Source organism: Erpetoichthys calabaricus, chromosome 2 (assembly GCF_900747795.2).
Source record: "Erpetoichthys calabaricus chromosome 2, fErpCal1.3, whole genome shotgun sequence".
Lineage (NCBI taxonomy): Eukaryota > Metazoa > Chordata > Cladistia > Polypteriformes > Polypteridae > Erpetoichthys > Erpetoichthys calabaricus.
Window position 1 is genome coordinate 172741774 of NC_041395.2, and position 19260 is coordinate 172761033.

The 19260-nt window shown below is 36.3% G+C and overlaps 1 protein-coding gene across 1 annotated transcript in view; it reads left to right on the forward strand.

Moving 5' to 3' along the window:
* Window positions 1-19260, forward strand: part of LOC114646555 (unconventional myosin-VIIa) — a 145872-nt gene that overhangs the window by 21706 nt on the left and 104906 nt on the right. The window contains 7 exon segments of the mRNA XM_051923586.1: window positions 2764-2917; window positions 3349-3425; window positions 5752-5871; window positions 6736-6878; window positions 8648-8858; window positions 11318-11453; window positions 13574-13734. Coding sequence (XP_051779546.1) covers window positions 2764-2917; window positions 3349-3425; window positions 5752-5871; window positions 6736-6878; window positions 8648-8858; window positions 11318-11453; window positions 13574-13734 — 1002 coding nt within the window.

Here is a 19260-nt window from a genome sequence, read left to right on the forward strand (position 1 = left end):
ATAATTTATTGCAGCAGTACTGTCTCTTTCAAACGTACTAACCTCCAATTTCTGTCCTTACTTTTCTTTCTCCAAATACCCAATTGCCACACAATCAGCTCTGTAATAGACGTTAAGCCATCTGTAAGCTTAGAACGACGATTCTTCAAAACGTTTAAGGAACATTGAAATATCTTCGTAGTACGTGTTTAATTATTCTATCCATCTATCCTTCCGGTGTCGCGCCAGCCCAGCAAGAATACAGCACGAGGTAGGAACAATCCGTGAACTAGCTAGTGCTGTGGCACCATGTCCTCACATGTTTAATTATTAACAATATGGATTATTTAAATGAAGTTAAAGTTTTATCTGTATAATATAATCAACATATTTTGCTGCATTTCATCTTAAAAATGATATTGTCATCATATGTAAATATGCGCTTTATAAAGTGGCGCAGGTTGTGCAATATTATAACTGTAGTGCAAGTTTACAGTGAGGTGATTGTACTTATAAGTACAGACAGTTCTACAAGAAGCACTTGATGGACTGATTGAGTGCGTTTAAAATTCTTGGGATGAAACTGTTTCTGAACCGCGAGGTCTGTACAGGAAATGCTGTGAAGCGATTTTACCGTGGCTGAGGCAGTGTGTGCTTGATGCTGTATATCGATAATTCTCTTTTTCCGATCAGCTGCTGCTGTGATTCCAAACTCAGATACAGTGATATAAATACCCCGAGTGGTGCAGTGAGAGTAATATGGAAAAAGATGATCCGCTGTGGCAACCCTTAATGGGAGCAGCTGAAAGAAGAAAAAAAAGGTGCAGTGAGAGTAACAACGCTAAAGCAGTTATGGTATTTGGAATACTATAGCTATTCCCTGGACCATTATATTGCTGCAGGTTAATTACAATCAGATGCATTACACTAATAAACAATATTCAGTTAGTTTCAGTGTATTTATAAAGCCGCGTCAGGAATGTGGATCTAAGAAAGAAAGGTTAACCACACAGGAACAGTAGCACTACTTTGACACTGGGTGCAGCCAGTCTGCAAAACCAAGTGGAGAACTTGCGTACGCCAGGGAATGAGGTACTGTGGAAATGTGTGTGGCTTTACGCCAAGTTTAGGTTTTATACATCGCGATTTGAGCATGGAAATGTTCATATGCAACATTTCTGTGCGTACACACCATTTATACATGAGCCCCCAGGAGATGTTATTGATGTGGGACTGAAAAGACAGTGTACTATCAAGGATGACAAGGAAGGGGAAACAGAGAAATTATCAGTAACAAATTAAAAATGATCAGTTTTGGATAATGTTGATTTTGTACCAGTGAGGAGAACCTCAGCTTTGTTACTATTTAATTTAAGAAAAATTGAAGAAAAACATGATTTAATTTCGTGTTATACAACTAATAAGTGAGGGAGGTGGTTGAGCTGGGTGTCATCAGCGTAACAGTGAAAGCTAATGTTATATTTATGAAAGATATTGCAGAGGGGAAGGAGGTAAATAATGAAGAGGGGGGGGCCACAGGACAGAGCCCTGGGGCACACCTGAAGTGACAGTGGTGGGTTGGGATGTGAATGTTTTAAGCTGAATGAACTGAGTGCGGCCGAAGAGATAGGACCTGAACCAATCTAGTGGAATGTGGGTAATGCCAATCGAAGATAATCAATTGAGAAGAGTGGTGTGACAAATAGTGTCATATGCCACACTCAGATCAAGAAGGATGAGGATAGTAATTAAACCAGAATCAGCTGCCATAAGGAGGTCATTAGTAATTTTGATAAATGGCGTTTCTGTGCTGTGGAGGGGGCAAAAATCAGACTGGAATTGTTCATACAGATTATTTTGAGATACAGTAAATGAAGTTGAATAGCCACTATTTAATGAGAATCATGCATAATAGGTAACAATGTCAGTTCAGTGTTGCTGCTAATATTGGGTATCATAAGAAAAAGACTGAAATAACTGTTCACTATGATACAAGATGTAATCAGGAAAGTACTGCTTAAACATACCTGTTAAATTTACAAATAGAAAAATCTAATACTTGAACTTCTGATAATTGCTATCACATCTGTTTGTAATAGCAAATGTATTTATTCATTATTTAATCATTAATTGATCAAAACATCAATTAATTGTTATTATAAAATTTAAGAAGTATCTGAGATATTGGGACAGCCTAGCTATTAGCTAAACAAACAAGATTGATGGACTGAATTGTTGCCTATCACATGTCAAATTTCTTATGTTCTTAATCTTTCTATATATTGCACATTTCAAAGCTGGCACCACCAAAATCACTTTACAAAGCAATGAAAACCATTATGAGATACAGTAAAAAAATTTAATTCTACCTTACATTTATTTTTTCCACATCTGAAATATGAAACAACCAGTCTAAATTGGCTCCTAGCCAGGCCCAGATGTTTGTGGCTGTTGTTTTAGAACATTTCAAAATGCGAAAGAAGATCTCATTGTGTTCCTGCTATGTGTGCCAAAAAATGCTCATATTCTTGCTGTTATTATCTATTGCTTGCTATGCTGTTTAGAAAAGAAACCCTCCTCTTTTCACACACTCCTTATTTACAACAACAGAGCTTATATTTTAAAATAATTTTAATGTCCTCATCACAACTTAGTTTTTTTTGTAATTTCTGTACAGAGTAACCTATTTTTATCAGTTTTGTATCATTTTTAAAGTAAAAAAATATATGAATGTTTTGGAGTTAAAATTATAAATAAAAATATATACATACCTTTCTTGTCTAGGGAAACTGCACAAGTTGTGAGGGGCGAGATGATACCAAGGAGTATGCCCATATCCGTTCTGCTATGAAGATTCTTATGTTTTCTGATAATGAAAAGTGGGAGATCATGAAACTCCTCGCTGCTGTGCTACATCTAGGCAACCTTGACTTTGAAGGTACCTAAACTAAAATGAGAGGTATAGGGCATTGTGACTTGGTTGTGTGAGATCAGGGAGATGTCTGGGCAATGTGAAATAATAAAGTAAAATACTTGTAAAACTATACGGTACCAGGTGATGAGCCATCAAAATTGTCATTTTCATTTTTTTTTCTTCTTAACCATTATAACAAATTGTTTAAAGAAAAATAAAAAGAAATCATGTAACCTTAGTCTAAATTTAATTGTCTAAGCGAGAATTGCCTAAAACACCTTGTTGCCATCCTAGGGACAAATGCTATTCATTAAGGTGTGTATTCATCTTTTAATTCCAGATAATGTGTAAGTCTGAGTATACCCAAGAGATGATAAGTTCTTTTAAATTGAGTTGCTTTGAGTTAATTTGTGTTGCTTGGTCTAACTTGAGTATTTATGCTTTTATTCTTCCAGCCACTGTCAAGAACAATCTAGATAGCTGTGATGTCATATCTTCTACACATCTGACCATGGCTTCAAAGTTACTGGAGGTAAAAATGCACACATTTTATTCTGCTTGTGCTCTAAACTAAAAAAAAAAATCTAAATGCCAAACAGCTGTCGCCCCTATTAAAAAATAATTCCAGGATAGTGTTCTACTGACAGGACCAAATATAAATTAAACTTTTTTTCCTTTTTAAAAGCAACAAAGACAAATGTAATATGGTGCTTTCTGTACAAGTTGATTTTGATGTATAGCCTGCCTAAAATGACACATTGCCATCATTTTTGTTTGGTTTTCTATATTGTTAAACTGGGAAATACTCCACACAAACAGCCTAGACCATTACTTTATTAGTAAAGCCTCTTTGACAAATTCTAGCTGTTTCAAACTGGTTACATAGCTCTCGCAATCTTCATTGCTATCATGCTGATTATAGATTCGACCCCATATTAATGTCAGTATAAACTGAGGTGATAGATATTTGTTAATTACTTTTACCCTAAAGAAAGAAAGAAAGCATCAGATATAATTTAAAATTGGATTTGATAACTGTTTGTAATGTAATTGATGACCATATAATAAGTGTGTGTGTTGATTTGCAGATCTAGTCCATTTTTTGTCTTGGTTGTATTTTCACTTCTTCCATTGCCTGTAATACTATAGTATCTTTCATGATCATATACTTGGAAACATTGGAATCATTCTTCACTGCCTTATTACATTGCTGCTAGCATAGCAATTGTAGTCAGATATGTAAACAATAGCCATGAGGGGAGGAAAGCACCAGTTCAAGATGAATTTTTAGAATTTTTTTTAGAAATTAAGCTTTCTGGCAACACACCAGATTTATGGCATATGGACAGTTTGGATTTATAAAAATATTTACCTCTAATTATGAATTTTTATTAAAGCTACAAGGACCATGCAAAAAAGTTAGGGCAATGACTAACCAATTGTGTAAAAGTAGTCTCACAATTATAATTGGTATGCAAGTAGGGTGTTAAATAATGATAAGAAGCAACAGTGACCACAGTTTACACAACCAAAAATACATTATGCCACATTTGCTACATGGCCTGTCATTCTGAACAACTGAACCTCTCACTGATTTGTAAAAAAAAAAAAAAAAAAAAGCATCAAATGACTAAAATGCTGCTTTATTTTGCAGTTATTATACTCAGTATGATTATTCTCAATCCATCAGCAATTTGTGTCTGCAGTTCTTTATTTTATGAACTCTCATTTGTTTATTTTCATAGCTGTGAAGAAAAAAGGAAGACATTTTAAACTTTTCATTGTTTACAAATTTATTTAAAATATTTCAATTTTCTTTTGCATCTTGGTTATTGCCTATAAAGTATTCATTTGTCATAGCAAAAGGAGGTGCTTCATTAAAATGTGTTTAGCAATTGAAATGTGTTGTTTACATTATTAAAATAATAAATTGATTTTGCACAAATTAATATTCATTTTGCTTTGGTTAATATGGTTTATGTATTTACCTTGAGTTCAAAGTTAAAACCACCCATCCAAAACTTTCAGGCTTAGGAATTTTTCTTACTTTAACCATGAAAATGCTTTGTCAATGAGACAATCACTGTTATGAGATGGCATAGCATGCGTTGGGTAAATAATCTAAAACCATCATAAAGCCACCATTGTCCCACTAGAAATGGTTGGATTTAGTTTTAATTTAGACTATTCCAAGTAAATGTTATATACTGGCTTTATTCTAAAATTCAGCACTGCTTAGATGCAATGTTTTCCTACTTGTGTACAGGATTTATACGTACTGATTTATACAATTTTATATATTTTAGTGGGTACTTACTCATGTACTTTAACCTACCATGTGCAGGATCATCTATGGTTTGAATTTACTCTGCCATTTTTTGAAGTCTTTCTATGTATGTAAGATGAGCAGAGACAGCCTGTGATGCTGCATCTACCTAAGGATCCCATCTCGGTAGACCATGCAGTAAAGTGACAGTCTTTATCAGATATGTTCCTAATCATTATTTAGTTTGTGGTTCAGGATTTGATTCGTCATCAAGGTGACCCCTGAGATACCTGTTGGAGTGCACAGGGGGGGAAGTTATGTCTCCACCAAGTTTTATACATAAACTGTTCTAATTAATTGATGGCATTGAAATACAGCTGTTACTGTACTCAGACTTTTGCTTATTGGTAGATATACAGTATAGGATTGCAGAAGCTAACAGCATGGCCATTTAATCAATATCCTTAGAACAGTGTACCATATCTTCTCATCTCTTAAGCTCCAACGTGCTGTGCCAGTGAGGAGAGGTCATACTCCAGACTCATGGAGTAGTATCAACATACTGTATAATTGTTTGTGTGTCTCTCACCAGGTGGATCCCAAAGAACTGGAAGATGGCTTGATTCACCGCTCCATTGCTACTCGTGAAGGAACTGTTTCCACCCCTCTTAGTCTGAAGCAGGCAATGGACAGTCGAGATGCATTTGCTAAGGTATAATACCAAAAGGAAGAAAGCAGTTAGACTTTGTGATGGTGTGATCCTTTCTTATGATAACATATTTATGTATGTATGTAGGTAGGGAGCAAATAGTGGTATGCAGAGTATGCGTTGCATAAGGACTCCTGACCACTAGTCCATACATATAGGTGCTGTCAATGGGCACCTATGCGTATATCCTGGAGCAATGATGAAATAAATGTTGCAATGGTAAGAATCAGTTGAAAAGTTCATATTGCCTGTGTCTGAATCTATGCGTTCCTACAGGCTACTAAGTCTACATTAAGACTGAAGTTAAAAATGGTTTAATTCCAGTTTGTGGCTCATATCTAATTTTTTTGTTTGACTGTAGACATTAATTTTGCAAGTGATTCAAATCTGATATTGCCATGTATCAATGTCTATCCTGAATCCACAAACTTAATAAAGCTCTATTCATCAGACAGAAGCAACCTAGCAGACAACCACATGCTGATTTCAAATTGCTTACAGTACAGGACTTGATTTCTTCAACTCACAAATGCTCAGAGATGCTTTAAGTGGGATCATCATTGTCAAATCTTAACATAGAAACCTGAGGCTACTGAATGAAGGAACCTCTAAGATAGCTGACTAGGCTGAGTTTTACTGTGTTGTATTCAGTGCTGGAAAGACCAAGGTTATAATCATCAGGTATGCCCATGATACAGATGCATCCAATTCCAATGAACGAAAGGATTTTTACAACCTAGAATGCATGTTTTCCATGAAAATATGAGCATGCGATTAATGCAGGCTATTACAAGGTATAGCCAAGGTAATCAGCCCACTAAATCTGAATTTTTGACTTCTTACATTGCTTGATTACTATCTTACTAGGGTATTTATGGTCGCATGTTTGTGTGGATTGTGGACAAAATCAACAATGCCATTTATAAACCTCCCTCCAATAACCCAAGAAATATACGGCGTTCCATTGGATTGCTGGACATCTTTGGTTTTGAAAATTTCAAAACTAACAGGTGAGAGCTGAATTGTTTTTTTTTTTTTTTTTTTTTTAGCTGGGAAGAATTACATTTTCTAATACACTGATGTTTTTTTATTGTGAGTAATTTTATTAAACAAATGTCAAATATGATATTTTCTTAAACTGAAAGTGTTTTGAAGCTATTAACTGTAATTCTGATTTAAAGTAAAGCTGGACCTCAAAGACTGTATTTGTAATACTAAAATCCACATTATCATTTTATCAAGTAAACAAAAATGATAAAATATGTTACATGAAGTACCTATTGTATTAGCACAGTGGTTTAATTTATTTTTGCCCATACTAAAAGAAAACATTACATTTTTTTATTCAGGTATGCAAACGAAAGTGTTGCCAGCTCAAAGATAAATATGTGGTAGCTGGGATTTGAGCATTATTATAACCTTTTTTTATTCTGCCTGTGATTTACAGACATCAGTCAGTCATTTTTGTAACATGCTTAGATCTTGAACAGGGTCATTTGGGGGGTGGGGTGGTTGGACATGGGTGGTTATTTCTTTCACCTATCCCATTTAGTTTAGGGTGCAAGGCAGGAACAAACCCTTGATAGGGCAGCATTCCATCGCTGAATGAACACACACGCGTGTGCACACACACACACACACACACACACACACACACGGGGAAATTTATTATCACCAAATTCACCTATCCCAGAGGAAACATATGCAAACTCCACGCAGGGAGGACCTGGGATGTGAACCCTGGTCCCCTTACTGCAAGGCAGAAGCGCTACAACTACACCACCATGCTGTCCATTTACAGATATGCAGTATAAAAAGAGTTAATTAACCTTTTTATCACACCATTAAGAAACAGATCCGTAAAAATGTTTCTGTTTAAAATGTACATTATATTTATCTCTGTTGGTACCTAAGAGATAAAAACTGAAATACACAAAGATCTATCATTATGTTTAATACAGGGCTACCTGAAGGTTACTTTTGGCATTTGTCATTGTTATTTTTGTTCAGCTTTCAAGAAAACTGAATGCTTCAAAGACAGCTAATATTTTTATGCCTCTGACTAACAGCAGCTTTATTAACAGCTATATTTCAGTTTATAGATTAATGGATCAAGACAGTAACCTAACTCTCAATTGCTTATTCACCTGCAACAAGTCAGGTTCCAACCAATACTGATTGATTGCCTTAAAATGAGTTAGGCTTGGTACAATGGCTGAAGATTCATAATGTGCATAAAGCATTAGAATAGTATGCCCATCTGAGATGTCTGTACTGAAAGTTTCATTGGTCTCATTGGTCTTGTCATTTTTGTTACAATGTTCTAATAGCAAGCTCTGGATATCAATAAAATATATAAACATCATATGTTTACAATTTAATTGAATAGTTTATAAAAAGGAACACATTATTTAGCTCATAAAGTATAATTCTGATGTTAATTCATGATGACGTGTGGTTATTGCTTGAAAGTATAATATCTAAAATATTACAGCTTCTGCTCAATTATGTAGTCATTTATATGATAATATATTTAATCAAATTATTATTCATTATGCAACAATTTAACATTTTATATCTTCACTTATTTTGTTTCTTTGCATTACATCACAGTTGCATGACATTACATTGGCTATTTGTGATACATAATGAAAGCAAATGATTTTAATGAGCTCAGTGGCATGAATTCTGACAGACACTTTAGTCTGTTAGACCAGTTGCCTGAGTCACTATTGTGCTGATTTATTGTGTTGACAGAAAAGTTTCTGTTCCCTCACAGTTTTGAGCAGTTGTGTATAAATTTTGCCAATGAGCAGCTGCAGCAGTTCTTTGTTAAACACGTTTTTAAGCTGGAGCAAGAGGAGTATGCTCGGGAAAACATTGGATGGCAGCACATTGACTTCAGTGACAATCAGAGGGCTTTGGATGTCCTGGCCTGCAAAAGCCTCAATATAATTGCTCTCATTGAAGAGGAGAGTCACTTCCCCAAGGTAAACTCACACTGGTGCAAACTGCATTATAAATTTTTTATACTCATTTGAGTGCCTGGCACTTGCTCCTTATGTGTACCTTTAGAACATATTGGCTAACAAGTATCAATTAAATTATCAATCTGCTGCCTCCTATTTTTGTTCTGAGTAATTATTTTGCACAATATCAGCTTGATAATTTGTAAACTTTCCCCAGCAATGTATATGCTTTTTAGCTTGCACAGGTAGTTTTTCATTGTAGAGGTATTGGTTTTAGAACTTAAAGCTAGACTTTTTCCTTGATATCTGCCATTTCTTTGAGTGGGTTTATCTTTACAAATCTGGGTAAGTGGTTAATTTCAGAGTATATATTTTCACAGGTTGACCTATGAGTTTCTCCATAAAATTTTGGGCACCTTATGTCAGGTAATGTTTATTGTCATTTGTACATAGCACAGTGAAATTCCTACTTACAAGTCTCCTCAGAACTGTTGACAAAATATAGTACCAAAAACTTACCTTCATGTCTCCTCAGAACTGTTGTCAAAAGACAGTACCAAAAAATAAATAAATAAAATGTATATGTAGCAACAGACACATTCACACTGTTATTTTGCATATTCTTATTCTTATGACTTGCGAGTAAAAACTGTCCCTGAATGTACTTGTGCGAGTTCCAATGGTCCCGTACTTTTTGCCATAAGGCAGAAGTAAGAAAAATGGCTGTGAAGGATGGCCGACCTCTTCAATTATCCTGTTTGCCTTTCTAAGGCAGAACATTTTGTATATGTTCTGAAGAGTTATCTGTGTTATCTACTTAAGTCTGGATGTCTGCTCTGTATGTACGTGTCATTTTATGTTGTTATTGTCAAACAATTAACCTTTTGTTTTCCATTTGCCGTCTCCTTTCAGGCATATTTACTAGCTGCTCCCTATCTGTTGACTAGAAATCAATTTATGTAACATCTAAACTATGTGGTACATTAATTAGACAAAATTTGAGATAAACAATATGCAACTGCCAAATACATGTAACAGTGCTGGAAACTGTACATAACAAAGTCACCAAGTGCACCTGTGTACTAAAGTGCATGTTGTACTTTGTCTAATATCGGCCTTTAAAATTAAATAAGGTTGATTAAGTCAAATTTAATCAGTTTAATATCAGTTACTTTTAGAAATCAAGGGAAAGTGTATTTAACATTGAAACCAGACAACACATGCTGTAAAGGATTTTGGTAGTCTGAAAACACCTTCTGAGTAATGATGGAAATGATGGCAAAGAATTATGACTTTTAAAACAGCCTTTATGAGATAGTTGAGGCAAAGTGCTTATTAGCTCACCAGATAAGCTTGATAAACTAATACATCTTCCCATTTGCAAAATTTATAAACTTGAATGTTTTTGTTAAAAATGACTGTCATTTTGAGTTAACTAGACCTTGTTTGTACAAATTAGTAACTTCAGTTGGTGGCTCCCTGAAGATTTTGAATAAGTTTCAGGAGTATGCCCCCTTCTGGTTATCCTAAATAAAATGTGTCTCTTTTCTATCTGTATATTGTTATTTTTGTGTACTGTAGTTGGTCTCACACTGGGGATTATGACTACAGTAGACTGTAGATTGAGCATGTGATTTTTCTCATGTGACATGTTGATCCCTAACTCTGCTGTCTATCTGTCATTTAGCATAGCTATCTACATAGTGGAGAACAATACTCATTTGTTTGTGTGCATTTCTTTATCAGGTTGGCTAAGTTGCCTATTCTCATGTATTGCATTATTCATTTGGGTGGCTGATATTCTTTTTATACTGTTGAACTTTGAGTGTTTAATCTCAGTTTTCTATATTTTACCATTTTAGCCATGTATTACATGCCTGTTTACTCCATGGTTGATACAGGGAGCTAACAGATGTCTGTATACTTAATTGTCAGAAAGAATTGCTTATTTGTCTAAATAACCCCTTGAATATCCAAGACAAAGCATCACTATATATAATCTCAACAGGTCCTGTATTATTGAATACTGTATCAGTGTTAATTTAAAATATAACATGATTACACATGGGTGGTGCAGTGGGTAGCGCTGCTGCCTCGCAGTTAGAAGACCCAGGTTCGCTTCCCGAGTCCTCCCTGCATGGAGTTTTCATGTTCTCCCCGTGTCTGCGTGGGTTTCCTCCGGGTACTCCAGTTTCCTCCCACAGTCCAAAGACATGCAGGTTAGGTGCATTGGCGATTCTAAATTGTTCCTAGTGTGTGCTTGGTGTGTGTGTGTGTGTGTGTGTGTGTGTGTGTGCGTGTGTGTGTGTGTGTGCCCTGTGGTGGGCTGGCGCCCTGCCCGGGGTTTGTTTCCTGCCTTGCGCGCTGTGTTGGCTGGGATTGGCTCCAGCAGACCCCCGTGACCCTGTAGTTAGGATATAGAGGGTTGGATAATGGATGGATAATTACACACTTATAAATAAATCCTTTCTTCCATTTAGGGCACAGATGGCACTTTGCTCAATAAGATGAACCAAGTGCACAGTAAAACCAATATATACCTACCTCCTAAGAGCAGCCATGATACACAGTTCGGAATCAGGCATTTTGCTGGAGTTGTCTACTATGATGCCAAAGGTAAGAATCAGAAAATTATCATGCAGAGATAATTTCTGGTTTCAGCAGCTGTTTTAAAGAATAATACTGTAGGGGAACAGGAATTTGACTAGAAGCTGTAAATTACCTTTGGTGAGGGTGCTGAGAAGAGGGTGTCATACAATGGATTGGAGTGGGCAGGAGATGCTGTCTTTGATCAATGTGAGTGAGTGCATCTTTGGGTTTCTTTTTAAGCACCAACAAGTTCGGAGGCTCTGATATTTTTGAAAACTGGAAACAATAATTGTAAAAAAAAAAAAATGAAAAGGAAATTTGCAAATAGCACCAAACTACATACAAAAAATGACACACATTAGTGTATACTGGTCTGACTTTACAGGTCCAGGCTGGTTACAGTGTAGCTGTCACCTTTGATTCAGCAATCCTTTCAATGGAGAACACCTTTTAATCATTCTGACTGAAGTGGTTGGGTCTTCTAGATCTTTTGCAGTATTTCACAATATTGGCAGGTTGCACATCTGTATCCCCCTCTATAAGATGTGCAGAGCCTATATCATATATTCTTTGTTTCAACATTGCAGCTAACAATGGTTAGCTGGTCTTCTCAAATTCACCTCCTATAAACTCTTGTCTCCATTCTCTTGGCAGTTCTTTCTCAAATTAAGTTTTCTGGATAAGATTTCTTCCAGCTAGAAAGTTAGGATCCGTTACCATCTTATGTACAGCTTGATTTTTACTGATAGATGAGCCATTAATATCCCATCCTAGCATTCATTTCTGGGGCTTGTCCAGACTAACATTTTTCTATCATAATTGCAAATAAGTAATGAAAGTCATCTACAGATAAAACACTCTCCTCGTTAATTTGTGTGAGGGATGATCTGGTTATATTTAAAAGTATATATTGCACACATTTCTGTTCAGTTAGATTATCCAAAATGTATCCAGATCAAGACTCTAATTTGAAATAATGTTCTCTGACACCCATGTCACTGTGTCAGATGTTTTGGTAATGTCCCCTGCTCAGGCCTTACTAGAATAGAATTTTTGCTTATTTATAAGGTGGTTTGGACTCAGGGTAACCATAATGCTTTTAGAGTAACATAGAGTAGGATATTACTGCTTAATGAACAATCTGTTGTTATGCTGTTTTGCTGACTCATCTGGAAGAATCCTAAGCAACGTTTTATAACAGTAGGTCAAAAGAATGTTCTGCATTACTTTCAGTTAGAAAAAAATAAAACTAACTTTATGATAAACTGTCCAAAACCGCTTTAGAATTGGGCAGATATTTGTCAATGCTATCCTTAATTAACTAAGCTGAACCTTGGCTAGCCTTCAGGATGCCTCGATATCTCTGAGTAATCACGTCTTCAGATTTAACATTGGCATTCAAAGTATATTTGAAAATTTTTATCTCCAAACAAAATTTTCTACCAGAGCTACTAGGCATCTTTCATTCTTGATTTAAATAAGAAGAGTCGGGTAATCTAAACTGTGGCATGGCTGTGGAGATCCATCAGAACCCCATAACTCTTGGCAGTGCAGACAGTGATGGGCTCTTCTTTGGCAGGTAAACAAATAAACTTTCTGCTCCCTTAAACATAAGGCGGGTACCACCACAGTTGGCCTGATATAAATCTGATTCCCACAAATAATACTACTACGATAAGGACCTGAGTTCAAAATATTGACATCATTCCATTTACTGAAGCTCCACTCAGGTTAGATGCAGATGTTTTATCACTTCCCTGGTTTCTCACACCATTAAATGATTGCTACCTGTGTTCTGTAGCTCTCAAAGTGCAACTTTCTGCTGAAATATTCTAGTCTCATAAAGTGTATATACTGTTATATTTCTGTCAAGGATTGTTAGTGTATTTTGCTTAATTTCTACTAATTTAACTGCTGCTGCATATATTTTTTGACATGAATTCAATGTCTGATGCTTAATTAATGATGAAAATGAAGATTATTTACTCCCCATTTCCACTGTCATTCACTGATTTCAGTTATTTAATTTTGCATAGAACCTAATAAGACAAACTTAAGGAATTGTAAGGACTTTCATTTTCGATGTTTCTCGAGTTTGATGTTCTATAACTGGCTGTTGCTTGATTTCATTCTGTTGCAACTCCCAGGGTTTTTGCAGAAGAATCAGGACACAATAAACTCAGACATAATCAAGCTTGTGGAACGTTCATCTAATAAGTTCCTTAAGAAGATTTTTCAAGGAGACATGGAAACAATACCAAACATCACTTCTAATGCAAGAGTCATCACAGCCAATGGCTCACTAAAGGTTGGCTTTTTTTTTCTTCATAGATTACTGATTGCAAATGTTCAAATATTTGTGAGATTTTACCTACCAACAGAATTTAAAGAATCTTTTTGCCTACATCTTTCCCCACTCAAATTATATATTGTAAACTTCATTAGGCAGTTTTTGCCTTTTCTAGTTGGGGGATTGTTCTGCTGTTACATCAAGGCTCAAGAAAAAATCAGGAGTCGTCTCCCCTAGACTTTCACATATACTCAGATATGAGGATGGATATTTGAGGAGTAAACCACAAGACAATGATTATATTTTTATATTATGTACATTAAAGAACCGTCAGTAACAAATCAAAAAAATAATATACTGAACAATTATTATAAAAGAAAGTTGAATAAATGAGACTCTGCAGCTGCATAAATAATAAGTAAAGTACCACTTCCAGTTAACAGAAATAGCCTAAAAGTTGATAGAAATCTATGTTTTATACCTAATACTTGTATGCAAAATTTGGTTGACCTAAGTAAAAATGTACTCAAATTATTGTGTTTACATACACACACACAGACACACACACTGACCGACATACAGACATAATTCCAAAAATGGTATTTTCGGACTCTAAGGTCTAAAATGTCTGGATTCATCAAAATCCCAACATCAAATTTTTTGGATGATTACAATACTTTACCTATACTTCGTATACGAGAAAGTAAAAAAACAGGCCTCCCCATTCACTGCAATATACATATTTTGGCCTGTTTAATACAAGCTGAATACAGTGTTTCTTGTACATGTATGCATTTGATTAAAATGAATAGCACATTTCTTTTAAGCCCTGAAGGAACTGTCCTTTTGCTGCTTTTGGCACTAGCTATGAAAAATGATAGTTTTTATATTTTTGTTTTTATTGTCCATGTATTTAATTGTATTTAAGACATTCAGTAGGTAGAGGTTTTCATAATCTGAATTTTGTAATAGTTCATTCTTCCATTCTTCTCAGTAGCTGATTATTCTAATTGCTGATATTTTAAATTACTATCTATGCATCACACCATAATGCAAGTCACCTTATAGTGCCTACTGTCTGGCTATGATTATAGTCTGTGTTGATTTTTAACTTGTTTTGTTGGCAGTAAGGTTGCTACCTATTGTGTCGACAAATACAGGTCAGCTTTTGATTTCCTGCTGCAGATCAAATTAAAGATCTGAAAAATGCACGGATTTTTCTAACTACATATTCATGTAATTTTCATAACAGTGAAACACCATTTATTCCTTTCATCTTTAGCTCACTTCGTCTACCTTAATTTAGAATATGTTGCCACCCTGTGCATAGTTATTACAAAGTATGATAGACAATTTAGTTTCTTTTGTATACAGTGATCCCTCGCTATATCGCGCTTCGCCTTTCGCGGCTTCACTCCATCGCGGATTTTATATGTAAGCATATTTAAATATATATCGCGGATTTTTTGCTGGTTCGCGGATTTCTGCGGACAATGGGTCTTTTAATTTCTGGTACATGCTTCCTCAGTTGGTTTGCCCAGTTGATTTCATACAAGGGACGCTATTGGCAGATGGCTGAGAAGCTAGATTGCTTACTTTTCTCCCTCTCTTGCGCTGAATTTCTCTGATCCTGACGTAGGGGGATTGAGCAGGGGGGCTGTTTGCACACCTAAAATGCTGAAAGATTATCTTCACGTTGCTATCTTTTGTGCAGCTGCTTCCTGAAACGACATGCTGCACAGTGCTTCGCATACTTAAAAGTTCGAAGGGCACGTATTGATTTTTGACTGAAAAACAAACTCTCTCTCTCTCTCCCTGCTCCTGATGGAGGGGGTGTGAGCTGCCGCCTTCAACAGCTTTGTGCCGCGGTGCTTCGCTATGAGGGGCCAAACAGGCCAAAAATCATATATTTTTGTACGTAAAGTATTGGTTTACGCATGAACATTATTGGTTTATGGATGATTACTATCGGATTGCGTGCATACTTAATTGGTTTGTGTGCGAACAATACTGGTTTCATTCATATGAACCATATTGGTTCGTGTCCGTATATTATCGGTTTGTGCGTGAACTATATCCGTTTGTATATGCATAGCACTGGTTTGCATATGAACTATATTGAATTGAACTTTATTACTGGTTCACGTGCGTTTGCTATCGGTTTGTGAGGGAATTGCATTGGTTTGCGTGCGTATGCATTCGGTTTGCGTATCAATTATATTGGTTTGTGTTCGTATACTACTGGTTTACTTACGTATAGCACTGGTTTTTCATATGCACTATACTGGTTTCACGTGGGTAATATATTGGTTTCGCATATGAACGCTATTGGTTTTGTGTATGCACTACATTGAGTCCTTGTCAGTCTTCTATCGGTTTTATGTGTGCGTACTATGCCGGCTTTGTGAAAGTAACATGCTGGATTTATGTGTGCACTATATCGGTTTTGCGTATTAAACATACTGGTTTGCGAACGCACACTGTTGCAATGTTGTGTATGAACTATATCGGTTCTGCGTGCGAACTATATCGGTTGTTCACGTGATCTTCAGCGGAAATGGGCGGGGCAAGAAATAGGAACTCGGGGGCCGGTAGTGTCATGGAGCGTGTAGAGAAGCTGACAGGAGACGGATCTGGGTTTACTTTAAACAGCGGCGTATTTTTTTCCGCACGATAGGTTTGGAAAAAGACTTGGTGGTAATTATTACTATTTAATAGAATCTGCCATTGAGTGTGTAATGAACACAAAGCTGAAGTTAAGTACGTATTTGGTCGTCTTTTTATTCGCTTCCAGCTACATGCTCGCTTCCAACCCACGAATGTACTTTTTCACACAGCTTTTGCCAACTAGTTACTTATTCTAAAGGAAAAATATTCTACATTTACGACTGACGCCTTTATCCAGTATAACATTTAGTTACTACTGGTTACATTTCTTATGCCCAGCGATCCTGCACCATGCCGCCTAGACAGGTGAAGTGACATGCACATGGTCACACAGTGTCACTATCAGGACTTGAACTGACAAATGTAGGGTTTAGAGGACAAAGCCCTAACCACAATGCCCCACTGCTTGCACATCTGCAACGTGCATATTATTTGACATGATACAGTATGATCGTGTCCATTCTTTGAAAAGCTAAATGTTCCATATTTAGGACCAGTATATGTGAGTTACATCATATTGGGCCACCTTACCTTTCACAGTTTTGTGACAAGGCATATGCGTTTTTTAAGATGCAGCCGAGTTTTGCCCTGCCAGGTACGAGTACCTGCGTATTTCCACTCCAATATCTGATAAACAGGATTTACTGTGCTATTTAATGGGCACTGTAAAGTGTTAAATCACGTTCGGCCACCTTAATTTTCACAGTTTTGTGACAAGACAGATTCCTTTGTTATATTAAAGTTGTGTTTAACATTTTTGACCTGTGCAGAACCAAAATGTGGAATATTTATTTTTTCAAATAATTGATCAGTTTGTAATGATTCTGATTAATGTACACGGTGTAGAATATTTTGCCATGCTGTTAAAATAGAATAAGAAGCTGGTGTGCAAAAGCTGTATGAATAAGTAGCTGACCGCAAGCATATACTGGATGTAGCTAGGATTGAATAAAAAGCCAGCAGAATGTGCACCTAACGTCAGCCCCGTGAATATTTCAGAATTACGGGAAAATACTGTTAAAAATAATAACCACCAAGCCCTTTCATAAACAAACAGTTACATGCAAAAGTATTCAATCACTTTAAAAGTCATCCTAATTTTCTGTATGACAAAAGATTTTTCCACGTTTATTCATTCATTCTTTTTAATGTGAACTCTTGTGCTGTAACAATACATTTCCAAAGTCTAAATAAACCATTTTCTGTAGATATTTAACTGAAGAAGAAAAACTCCAAAGTTGGTGTTTGCATTAAGTATTCAAGCCCAACACATTCATACTTGGTCAAGAACCCTTTTGCTGCCATAACAGCCTTCGTTCTTTTATAAGTAGGCCCCAGTTCTGCACATTGCTCAGGAGTGATTCTGCCCCTTTCTTCTTGGCAGGATTTCTAGAGACCCTCTATGTTGGTGAGATGGCACCTCTGAACAGCAGTTTTCAAACAGATTCTCAACAGGGTTAAGCTTAGGGCTTTGACTTGGCCACTCCAAAACATTCACCTTTCTGTTTTTGAGCTATCCCAGTGTCACATTGGCATAATGCTTAGGGTCATTATCATGTTGAAAGATGAATCTTCTCCTGAGCTTTCATAGCAGACTGGAACAAGTTCTCTTGCAAAATTGTGCAGTATATGTGTCCATCCATTGTCCCTTCAACTCTGACAAGATTCTCAGACCCAGCACATGAAAAACATCCCCATAGCATCCCCATAAGACTGCCACCACCATATTCCACTGTAGGAATGCTGTTTCTTGAGGCCTGGGCAATGCTAGTGTTACACTTCACATACCTCTTAAGTCTGTCCAAAAACTTCTATTTTGGTCTCATATGACCATAAAACCTTCTCCCACATTTTAACTGGGTCTTTTTCATGCTTTGTGGCAAACACCATACGTTGTTTTATGTGGACTTTCTTAAGGAATGGCTTCTTTCATGCTACCCTCACATAGAAGCCTGTTTTATGGAGAACTCTTGAAATTGTGGACCCCTGCACCTTTACTCCAGCTAACGATCGTCGCAGACATCTGAGAGTGACAGTTGGATTTCTAGTCGCCTCTCCCACCAGTTGATGTCTCACTCTGATGTTGAGTTTTGAGGGACAGCCTGTTCTAGTCAGAGTCTGTGTACTTTGATGAACCTTCCACTTTCTGGTGATGAATGCAACAGCGCGCAATGGGACATTCAAACTCTTTTGATATTTTTATAGCCATTCCCAGTCTTGTGCATTTCAATAACTTTGTTTCTCACATCAGTAGAATGCTCCTTTGTTTTCATTTTTGCAGTGACTGTCCACCAAAGATTATGGCCCTTACAAAGGGGGCTGTTTATATCCAGAGAGACAGAAAGGACTCACAAGTAGCACCTCATCATGTTTAATTATGACTGTTAAATGACTGTCACCTTTGTAATTAATTTGTCATTGGTGTAATGATGGAGCTTCCAAAGCACAGAGGTTTAAATACCTATGCAAACATTAACTTTGGAGTTTTTCTTCTTCAGTTAAAAGTCTACAGAAAATGGTTTATTTTGTCTTTGGAAATGTTTTGTCACAGCATAAGAAAAATACTGAATGAATAAATGTGTATAAATCTTTTGTCTTGCAGAAAATTATGACTTTCAAGAGGATTGAATACTTTTGTATGCCACTTAATGTTTGTGAAAGGGCTTGGTGATGATTAACGTTTAACATCTGAAATAATCACGGGACTTAAGTTAGGTACACATTCAGGTGGCTTTTTATTCATTCCTAGCTACACATATGCTTGTAGTCAGCAACTTATTCACAAACCAGCTTCTCCTTCAATGTTAAGTGCATGGCAAAATATTATACAGCGTGTACATTAATCTGCAAACTGATACATTATTTGAAAGAATAAAT